The sequence below is a fragment of the Eutrigla gurnardus genome (genome assembly GCF_963514095.1).
Source record: "Eutrigla gurnardus genome assembly, chromosome: 6".
Lineage (NCBI taxonomy): Eukaryota > Metazoa > Chordata > Actinopteri > Perciformes > Triglidae > Eutrigla > Eutrigla gurnardus.
Genome location: NC_139920.1, coordinates 21,526,410 through 21,537,294, shown reverse-complemented (window position 1 = coordinate 21,537,294; position 10,885 = coordinate 21,526,410). Strand labels below are relative to the sequence as shown.

Here is a 10,885-nt window from a genome sequence, read left to right as displayed (position 1 = left end):
GCGATTGCAGCATGGCGGTTTTATTACAAGGAGTTCACAAAATCGAGCCTTCCTTCAGCCCGATCCGAGCCCCCCCTTCCAATACGTGATTAGAACGAAGATTGGTACGCAGAGATGCACTAGTGGTTCAGGTCTCGTTCAAAGACTATGTGAAACGGATTAACTGGAGATAAATAGTTCAATGAGCGGTAAAATTGTTTGTCTTTGTTTTACTCCCGTTTCTCTAAACTCCATCTGCTGTTGAATTATGATGAGCACGCAATTACGTGTAGCGTTTTGGTCATAATTGGAAATTAAAATCTTACTTAAAGTAGGCCCGGCTTATGATGCGATTTTAATGCATCGTGGTAGAAATGTCACCCAGAGAGGAAGATGGAATAAAAAAACTAAACATAAAACACCAACCGCCTGGCCACTCGGTCCACAGTTAATAAGCTGTCACCTGACAGGCTCATGACAAATAAACAATATTTTAAAAAAAGGCAAAGATTTTTCTATTTGGACTGCGTGTCTAACTGGCGTCCGAGTGTGAGGGAAGTACCGCAGCGATCAGTAACAACATCGCGACACCTTGGGATGAGAACGCCCCCCGCTCCTAGCTAAACTCCGACTCCAGGACTTCCTGTTGTCTGACGTCTGCACTCGATAAAAGATCACCGACAAGTTGAAATTCAACAGCTTTCATGTGCTTTAGTCTCATGTTGTGTTCACACCAAATGCAAGGCCCATTTTTTATTATTTTTTTGTGAGTTTGGCTGCATGTTTACCTTTATCAACAAACACATTGGCTGGTTTACTACAGCGGTATGAACCCAGAATAAACTATTTAACTGCTATTTTATTGCAATTAACAGATGCTGAAATAATAATAACAAATAATGATGGTAATCAGTAAAAAGTATTAAGTCCTGCTTTGTTGGCAAGACCACAGGATAACTACTTTTAAAACGCTTGTTTTCTGAATGGAGTCTGGTTGATGGGTGCTAGGCTATGCTAATATTGTAGCTGCCCCATCAACACTCCAAATAAGGTCATCTAGACATAAATACACCAGAGACCTTGTTGTTTGGACCACAGACAGTCTCTGGTTTCTCCACATAGTCTGGTCTGGTCTCTTTAATGGCAACAAAACATTTAATGAGAAAAGGCCAGCGAGCTGCAGACGGAGGCTAGCTAGGAGGCGAGGGCGGAGCTCCGACTTCCTGTTCGTACACAGACTCAAAACAACAACCGTCTCTACGGCAACGTAACCCAGTTTTACACGTATGTACAGAATCAAAAATCCCAAAAATTAAAATCCACCGTCTGGCTTGATGAACAGCGCGGAGAAGGCGAATGCCAGGAAAACGATCCCTCCGATGATTGTGACTACGGAATCAAAAAGAAGAGAATTTAATTTGGGTGCGTTTTAAGTGTGGACTGCAAACGTGAATTTTGATTGATGTCATATTTTAAAAAAACAGGATCTCACCTGTTCTGACGGATATTTTCTGGGCGATCATTCTCCCCCCGATCACGGCCAGGCCGGTACACATACAGTGTCCGAGTGTCCCGCCCACGGCGACTCCAAATGGATCCTGGGAATTTAAAGATAAAGAGCTGTTCACGTTTGCTTTTCCTCGGTAGTTAAATAACGGTTTGTGATGCGATTCAAAAAGAGGGTAAACAACAGGGATTCAGACGTACTTTAGACTGTGAGAACAAACACGTCTTAAAAGTAGAGATCAAATTGTGCACTTATGTAACAATACATGCAGTTGATTTTATATTAAAATCTGTTGGGTTTTTTTCCATCCTGTGAGGCAAGCTTAAATCCGCTGATACCAACTAGTTTCATCCAATAAGATCATGACATCCCAATCAACTTTCTGAAACCTTTAGCATTATGGGAAATCTGTGGAGATATCGTGCTACATTCTAAGCACCGCACGGGCTTTTATTGTGGTAGGAGTGGATCTGGTCTGTGTGTACCTGCTTATTCGTGGTGTCAAAGCTCAAGAAAAAAAAAACTACCTCACGTAATATTCATGAAATATTATTATTATTTTTTTTTAATATTCCGAAAAAATAAGCAGACACGAACGACTCAAAATGTCACGAACCTCCCGCGCGGCGAGAATGATGGTGGTGAGCTGCGAGCGGTCGCCCCACTCGGCGAGGAAGGTGAGGGTGAGCGCCTGGATGAAGATGGGCGAGATGAAGCTGTGCCACTTCCCCTGAGGCATCGTGGTCCCTGATCCGGCCTCCACGTCCGGAGTCCCGTTAACCAGCTTGGAGCGCTGGAGCTGCACGGATACGGGACAAAGAAGGTGCTTTTACTAAAAGAGAAACGTTCAGTTTATAGATTAAATGAGTAATTACAGAACGGTACCGGTACCGGTACCAACATGTGTTTCGGTACTTTTCGATACTTTTTCAAATAAAAAGTGAACGTAAAAAATGTCATTACTGACTTTATTTTAATAGAAAATCTTAGAACAATAACATATTAATCAGTAAATAAAATAAAATACCACAAAGACAAGCTTTTCTAATGCACACAATTTAAAAAATGTGAAAATATAAATACAATAATATAATATATAATAATATAAATAAACCAGCTCTATTTTTTTTCTTCCAGAGCTACTTTTGTTAAGAGTGATGGGGGGTGGCGCTTGCTTTTAGCACTGAATGTGACTTTTTTTCCTGAGTTTAAATGACCTGTCGTTCCCTGAGCTCAGTGTGCAGGTCTGGGGTCTGGTCCTTTAAGTGTTTGGCTAAGTCGGAGGTGTTTCCGCCGTTAGCTATGCATGTTTTTAAACACCGTTTACACAGTGGTGCATCGTCGTTAACTGCCTCGCCTCTCGTATTTGTTTTTAAGCTAAAGTACGGCTATATCGCACTTCGCAGCGCTGGTTTGTCCACAAGTTGCGGCGTGGTGACGGTTGCAGCAGCCATTCTCCTCTCCGTACTCCTCTCTCTCTCTCTCTCCAAGCTTTGTTGCTCCAGTCCACGCTGCTCGCCAACTTGCTAGCGGTTTCCTCCGGCTTGCTTGCTTTTTCTTTTTATCTCCCCAAGCTGCGGCTCGCTCCTCGTCCTCTCAGCTGTAGTTACAACGCGGTGACGTCACGTGGCGAGTTCGCCGCGCTGTTGCGGGCGCTGCCGGCGGCGCTGCAAGTACTGGTCCCGTCCAAATGCAATATAGTACCGTTTTAAATGCCTCAGTACCCCAGTACCAAATTAGTACCAGTATACCGTGCAACCCTAATCCGGACTAAATCAGTAATGAAAATAATCATTAGTTGCAGCCCTAGTTGAAACCCCCTTACTCCCACACCGCCTGCTGATGCATTAACTTTGGATTCAAACAACTTGACAAATTTGAATCTTCACGGCGACGCACCAAATGCAACGTTTCCTTATTTCCTCCGTGCAATCAAGTTGACACACTGAAAGTGTACGACGGGGGTTTCTACGGTTGCCTCACCTCTTCGTCCTTCTTCTTGATCTCGGCCTGCACCTCCTCCAGTTCCTCCTGGCCTTCATCGGGACTCATCCTCAGCCCCTCCCTCAGCATGCGCACGCCGAAGATGGCGAACAGAGCGGTGGACACATAGTAGGTGTAGATTTTAGGGATGATGGTGGTGGCGAAGCCAAACAGCACTGAATGGAGGTGGGGAAACAATTACTTCATTATTACTCAGCTACGGCAGGGGTTCCCTAAGTGGGGGTCGCAAGATGCAGAGGAGGAGGTAGCAAGATAACTTTCATTATTTTGAGTGGGCCAGCCCTGTAACAATAACATAACAATAACTTCATTATTACTCAGCTAAGGGTTGGAGGAATACAGGTGCAAACACCCCCCTCCCCCAAAAAAAACAAACACACACAAACCACTCGACCACTTACTGACCAGAGAGACACGTCATGAGTCCCAGGGCCAGCATGGCACCTGTCAGCACGGTGAGCCGGTTGTATCGCATGGCCATGATGGCCGCGATGAAGAAGGTCTTGTCCCCCAGCTCGGAGACGATGATGACGGAGATGGAGGCCACGAAGGCGTGGATGAAGCCCAGGTTGCCTTTGCCGGACTCATCCTCGGACACTATCGGGCCTATCGGATGGGGACTGGAGGCTTTCTGCGAAGAAGAAAAGAAAAAAAAAACATCAAGTTTCTGATTCTAATATCTAAACGTCAGAGAGCCGCGCGCACATTTCTGTAAAACCGGAACTAGCCAACATGCTAACGATCTAAACTTTCCTCATCTGACAAGAAAAACTACAACTTTACCCACTTGAGCTCCAACCGGAAGCGGTAATTACGTTAGCATGTTAGCATGAGGGAGCTATCAAAAGCGCCGGCAGGACACCGGCGTCAAAACCTCGGATTTCACACCGACGATAAAAATAAATGAACATGTTTAGCGGGCATATAGCGAGGTGGATGCGGTTACCTCTGCCGGGGGTTGCTCCTGGACCGGTTTGTGCTCGTCTGGAACGCCAGCAACTCCGACCGACAACAACAACACGGCGGCGAGCAGAAAAAAGAAGACGCGCGTCACGTTCCCGTCGCTCCGTCGGTCTCCTCCGCCGAGCGCGAGACGCATAATGGCTTCCACGAAAAGATAACCGACCGCGGGACTGTCGCTGCGCGCTTTTTTTGGTTTCGTCTCCCGCGAGATCAAGTCGATATCATCGGCGACGGAAAGTTGCTAACTTCATATTAGCCACATCCACCCTCGCGTTACCAATTTGAGAGGAACTCCTCGGTTATACACGTCACACACGGCCAGTCCGAGGCGAGCAGCAGCAAGGATCCAGGATCGAGACGGTAGAAGTCTCGCTGCCCGCCTTCAGGACCAAAACGAAGAGCGGTGATTGGACCGGTAACGAAGTGACGTGGGGTTGCAGGGTGACGTCCGCACAGGGAGGCTCAGTGATTGGACGGTCTTCCCTGTCTGTAACGGAACGAGTTCAGTAATTTACATACAAGGGAAGAAAGGTATCATGGTAGGTTGATTCACAGCAAGTAAAAATAATACACATTTTTGTATAATTTTTTTTGCATAATTTTCTTCTAAATGATTCAATCATATCATCAGTGTGGTGAACACAAAGCCCTGCTGGCTCTACTGCCTGCTATTAACCACCACTGTCACTTTAACCAGACCAAAGTTACTTCACCTGCAATGGTTTTTAGTCTCCATGTGTTTTTTAAAAATGTTATCTATTCTTATTTTAGTTTATGACTTTTTTCAACATACTATACCTATTACTTTTTTTTTATTACTTTACATTTGGACAAAAACAAATCATTGACTTTGTATACATGACATGTCATAAAAAGTCTTAGTATACTACTGTCATAAGCATGTCAAAGTGTGGTTTCACAGGAAAATGTCATATATTAAAACGGTCAAACAGGCAAGACAGCAAATGTTGAAAACATTTCACAATTAAAAGTAACACAAAGTAAAAATGTATAAAAAATGAAACGGATTCCAGTTGTATAATCAGTTCTAATCTTTATTAAATTACACCTGATCTCCTGTTGAAGTTCCATATCATTATGCATCAATAGACAACTTAACAAAATAACTTGTATTTCACAATAAACTTACATTTCCCTCATTATTGCATCCTGCCCACCTATTTTAACAAAACGTTTTTGTTATAGAAAACAATCTGGTCTCAGAAAACCACCTCATTTTTAAGACGTGTCTAACTTGTGTGTTATAACAAGATAAGTTTGTATGTTACAGAGAAAATTTGTCATTATTGAAGTCCCAGTCGGCAAGTCCGGCGGATCGAGGGCACTGTGTCAGCTTTTGAATGTTTACAACTCTCACGCTCCTCACGCTCCTCCGCGGCCACAAACTACCTAAAATGTGTGAACAAATTGTATCTCGTGCGCCTCAATGTATATATTTTATTCTCCAGATGGCCAGATACCCGTCCATTTCAGGGTTGAAGGTTTTAAACGGACTGGACTCCACCTCGTCTAGCAGCTCTGCTGAGATCACAGAAACATGTAAATCTCACTAGCATCTGATTGTTTTCAGTCTGACTTTCACTCCTGTTACGTTCTCTCTACCTGCTCCTCTGTTCTTATTGGTGTTTGCTTTGTATTTATCTGCATCTTATCTGATACTTGTTCAGCCCTTCAGCAGACTGTGGTCGTTTTTAAATGTGCTGTAAAAATAAAGCTTGACTTGAGTTTTTACTCCCACACCTTCAATCGTCTCCGGTGTTTCTCTCAAACTTCTCGGTTCCCGTAAAAAGGAAGGCAGAAGACGACAGCTCCTCACAGCACGAAAGGTATGAACGCTCTCCGACTCCTCGGGTACGACTCGTACTTGCTGTTGTAGAGGTCGTGACAGAGCTGCGCCGCCAGCGCCTGGTTGAAGAGCACGTAGAGGACGACGAGCCACCAGGTGAGAGACGATCCTCCGAAAAGCAAACTGAACGAGACGTAGATCAGCAGCTCGGCGAAGTAATGAGGGCAGGACACCAGCTGGAAGCCGCCGCCCTCTGGCACCCGGTGGGCGAGCGTCTCCACGACACCTGGAAGACACGCAGACGAAACATCCACTGGTTTATACTGGTTATTATTATGCAGCACCAGTCAACATGTTTGCATGTATGTCATGAGTTGTTGGAGATCAAAACGACCATCAAAGGAATGCTTATGTTGTCTATAAGGGTTGATCGATTATCTGCATTAGTCAGCGTTTTTATGGTTATCAGTCATTTTTTAAGCAGATCTGACGATAAAAATATGTAATTTTAAAATGCGCTTCTTTGTCTCTGCCATGGTCACTACTCTCTGGTCCTTTGTTTTATTTATTTTAACTTCATAAAACATCCAGGAATTATTTTGTTTGTTCATTTGTTCAACTTCATAATAAAGCGGATTCTGGTCATTTTGAAAAATGTTTACCAAATGGTTGGTGTAGAACTTCTTATCTTAATAATAGATAACAATTCTGTAATTAATCTGATTAATTAAACACTGATATCAGATCCAAAACCTTAAAGGTAAAAAGGCCCAGAACAGCCTGCAACACTGGTTTTGAATAAAAGACAGCTGCTCAAGCTTACCTGACTTCCCGGTGCGAAGCCGGGCCAGCAGGACTATGGACTGATGCTGCAGCAGTGAGGCCCAGATGAAAAGTGCTGATCCAGCCACGTGAAACCAGTCCAGCTGGGAGAGGAGGGTCCCGGTCCCTAAACAGAAACAGCACCAACGTTAGCACCGCAGAGCATAACCGCTACAAGAGCAAAGCGTAGGGAGGACTGGTTTCAGCCGAACCTCTTCCCAGACGATCCGAGTGGAGCACCGTGAAGCCCAGTATGATGTAATAGCACACGCCGAACAAGTACTGCACCAGGTGCAGGACTCCGTCTGAGAAAACGCTGACGAACAGGCACTCAAGCAGCCGGCGGAGGGAGTGGACGCAGAGCAGCAGCTGCACCAGCAGAGTGGACAGCTGTGGGACTGCACACAGTATGGATACCAGTATGAGAACCAGTACCACCAGTATGAATCAAACAGGAGCTTTAACATGAGACCCTACCTTGAGTGTCAGCACCTGGTGCACCTGTGAAAAGGTCTAATAGTCCCGTCAGCCACGACGGGAACGACTGACGCTGAAATATGAAGTTCAGGTAGAAAACCAGCAGAAAACCGTTCCAGACAACAGAGATGGCATAGAAGTGCCAGAACCACCTGAAGGAGAAACATAGGGTCTTATTAATATTTATTTAAATTTCACTTAACTTTATCAGAAAGAAAATGTACATAACACCTCAGGCACAGAGCTGATAACCACAACATAATTCTAAATATTAAAAAATACAAGATTAAAATGAAATACATGATGCAATGAGAGAAAAAAATATTCTGAATAAATTGAAGATGATTATTATTGATAATAATTGAAAAAATCCATTAGACATTAAACAAAAAGCAATTAATTTGACTTTGGGCATATTATAGTTATTTATTTTTACACGTAACTTTAACTTTATCAAAAAGAAAATGTAGATAACACCTCAGCACAGAGCTGATAACCACAAAAATAATTGTAAATACATTTAAAAATACAAGATTAATATTAGAAAATTAAAATTAATTGAAAATTAAATAAATAATGCAACGAGAGAAACAAAATATTCCAAATAAATTTAATTGTTTTATTATCTATAATAATTTTAAAATCCTAAAATGAATAAACAAACACAGACATTAGAAAAAAGCAATTAATTTGACTTGAGGGTGTTTCATCAACCAGGTTTGTGTAATATTCTAAACCTGTTGATTGTTTCTATTATTTGCATTTGTAATAGCAAATAAGCATTTTATCAAATTAATTATTTATTATACTATTAATTAAATCCAATCAAAAATAGAAGGAAATGGGACCCAGAACTAGTTGGGTGTACCTCCATAAAGTGACCGGGCAGAAACGTTACAATGAAAAAGCATCGACACGTTAGCATTAAATAAAACGCCTAAAACTTCACATGTAATATATTCAACATATGACGCGCATTACGTCACATTGTTCCACGTTAGTCGCAGCTGTTTTCCTAAATGACAAGTTACCTTTTCGGGACGTCAAACGCGCGCAGCCTCTCGTCTCGTTTCAGGACTTGTTTGGTTTTCCCGTAGCGGATGAGATCCTGAAATAAAACGTAAAGACGCCGCGTTTCGTGTTTCCTCGGTCGCTGCGAGGAGATTTTGTGCGCACAGAAAGCTACGAAGAAACAGGAGGCCAGAAAACACCATAGAACATCCGGAAAGTTGACAGTTGACATTTTACAGCTTCGCGGGTTGTTGTGGCGGTGGGGACGATGTTGTGTGCGACGCCGTAAAGAGTCCGACGGAAAACGATAGTTCCGGATGATTAAAACATTTGGGTTTTGTATCATTATTTATTTAGTAAGAGGAAAATGTACAAAACAAGAATTAATATACAAACATGCGAGATAGAATTGTATTAAGAATGGTGAAAATTACGTTAGAACACAATACCAAAATAAACAATTAACAATATAATTTATACTGTACGGAAGAGTATTAGGGCCGCAACTGGAAACATTTTTTTAAACTGAGAAATCAAGTATTTGTTTTTCAACATTTGGCCCTAATCCCCTTCCGTATTACTGAAAATCAAAAGGAGAAAAGTAAATAAATCAAGCAAAACAATTACCAGACGAAGTAAACATGGATATGTATTGTTATGGACTTGTATATGATAACAATGCATTGCCTTTTAGTATTTGAATATGATATTTACAAAATATTTAAAAAAGAATAATAAATAAAGAAGTAATAAAAAAAGTAATAATATAGTATGTTGAAAAACAAGAGAGAAAGTAATCTTATAGCATGTCCAAAAAAAAAGTAATGGTATAGTATGTCAAACAAAATACATAAAATCTATACAAGTCGCAAATAAAAGAGATTATATCTTCTTAGTAATTGGAGTTTGTTTTTGATGACAACCTATGAATATCACATATGAGCACATGAACATAAAATATTCAATGGTTTAATCATACCAGGATAAATTGCTGATATTATTAAAGTTATGGATGAAATTCGTGTTCAGCTCAATCAAGTTTATTATTTGCCAGGTAATTGTGTGCAGCAGCAGTGTGGTTAAATGATCCAGCAGGGGGCAGCACCTGAATCTCCCCACATAACGAGAGCCAGAAGCCCGTGTGAGGATTATTATTTTATTTTTTATATATATATATCACAGGAAACACTTTGACACATGAAGATCTGACCTTTTACATGTTTGGAAAAGAGGGTTAGCATGTAAAGTCTGTGATGCATCTTATTAACTACTACAATGGCAGCGACATTTCCCTCTGAGATGAGGAGGAGGATGAGGAGGAAGAGGATGCATGTGTGTACGTTGGTGTTTTAAGCAATCGTTCGAAGCAGCTCTCGCGTTGTCGGCCAACCTCACGGCCTCGGTGCTTCCCTTCAAGCATCGGGGGTTTTCACCGTTATGACAAGTGTTTGCCTTTGAGGCCCTGGATTCCAGGATGCCTCTTAGAGGAGCGCAGCATCCTGTCTGAGGAAGCATGGACGGTTTCCTGCTTCCCCCTCCCTTCCCTCCTGTCATTGGTGTCCTCTTTTGCTTTTTTCTTTACGGTGCCAAGAACTGGAGCTCCGTTAGGCCCCCAGAACAGATTTGAGACTTAAAGCTGTTTTTTTTTCTCCGAGTGTAGACCCGGATATCATTTTAAAATGTTTAAAGTGTGTGAAGATGTTTGTGAATGAGTGATGGTCAAAGTAAATGCAAGGTCTGTAAACCAGCTGTGTGTGTGTGTGTGTGAGATGGTTACAGGAAAAGGAAATTAGTCTGATTCATAACATACGTTTCTCTTCATTATGGTTGTTGGTGCCATTTAATTTGTTTTTATAAACCTCACCATGTCACATGACGTTATGGTTAAAAAGTCTCCAAAACAAATCACCAGCCGTCAGTGGAAACTTGAGTTTTATACTGTCCGCCTGGGCACAAATGCATAAAGATCCCCCCCCCCACACACACACACACACCCTATTTGTGCTCTGTGGGTGCAAATGGGGGAGGGGCGTCTGGGGGTCATCCCCCCAGAAAATTCAGAATTTAGTAGATGTGATTTCCTGTATTCTGGTGCATTTGGGGATGGCCAGTTGGGAAATGGCAATACCTAAATTAATTCAGATTCATAGCCTTAAAATCTCCACACATTATTGGGGAGCGTCCCAATCAGCCGCTTAGTAGCTCGCTTATAACTCGGCCCTGATTTTTTTTTTAAACAGACCCTAAACGACCCTCAAAAACTCGGGCCGGATGTCTATTTCTGCAACACATTGTCTGATTTCTTTAAAAATAAG

The 10,885-nt window shown here is 42.2% G+C and overlaps 2 protein-coding genes across 2 annotated transcripts; both read right to left on the bottom strand.

Annotated features, from left to right (window-relative positions):
- Nucleotides 1-1,115: 1,115 nt before the first annotated feature.
- Nucleotides 1,116-4,809, bottom strand: tmem165 (transmembrane protein 165). The gene is made up of 6 exons (XM_084011099.1): nucleotides 4,437-4,809; nucleotides 3,896-4,121; nucleotides 3,470-3,645; nucleotides 2,103-2,285; nucleotides 1,472-1,577; nucleotides 1,116-1,368 (listed from the first exon to the last, which is right to left on the bottom strand). The coding sequence occupies exons 1-6, from the start codon at nucleotides 4,587-4,589 to the stop codon at nucleotides 1,292-1,294; spliced, it is 921 nt and encodes a 306-aa protein (XP_083867225.1). The 5' UTR covers nucleotides 4,590-4,809; the 3' UTR covers nucleotides 1,116-1,291.
- A 695-nt stretch (nucleotides 4,810-5,504) lies between these two features.
- srd5a3 (steroid 5 alpha-reductase 3) lies at nucleotides 5,505-8,841 on the bottom strand. The gene is made up of 5 exons (XM_084011970.1): nucleotides 8,591-8,841; nucleotides 7,560-7,711; nucleotides 7,295-7,480; nucleotides 7,084-7,209; nucleotides 5,505-6,546 (listed from the first exon to the last, which is right to left on the bottom strand). Exons 1-5 carry the CDS (start codon nucleotides 8,800-8,802, stop codon nucleotides 6,287-6,289), a joined length of 936 nt encoding a protein of 311 aa, XP_083868096.1. The 5' UTR covers nucleotides 8,803-8,841; the 3' UTR covers nucleotides 5,505-6,286.
- Between the last annotated feature and the right edge of the window lie 2,044 nt (nucleotides 8,842-10,885).

Bases quoted from the DNA above. Each gene is read 5' to 3' on its own strand.
- tmem165 (XM_084011099.1), bottom strand. From the start codon at position 4,589: ATGCGTCTCGCGCTCGGCGGAGGAGACCGACGGAGCGACGGGAACGTG. The intron at 4,122-4,436 runs GTAACCGCATCC...TCTTCTTCGCAG, and splicing joins AGGAGCAACCCCCGGCAGAG to AAAGCCTCCAGTCCCCATCC. The intron at 1,369-1,471 runs GTGAGATCCTGT...TTGATTCCGTAG, and splicing joins GAAAATATCCGTCAGAACAG to TCACAATCATCGGAGGGATC.
- srd5a3 (XM_084011970.1), bottom strand. From the start codon at position 8,802: ATGTCAACTGTCAACTTTCCGGATGTTCTATGGTGTTTTCTGGCCTCC. The intron at 7,712-8,590 runs GTAACTTGTCAT...TTTCTCCTTCAG, and splicing joins GCGTTTGACGTCCCGAAAAG to GTGGTTCTGGCACTTCTATG. The intron at 7,210-7,294 runs GTTCGGCTGAAA...GTTTCTGTTTAG, and splicing joins CTCGGATCGTCTGGGAAGAG to GGACCGGGACCCTCCTCTCC.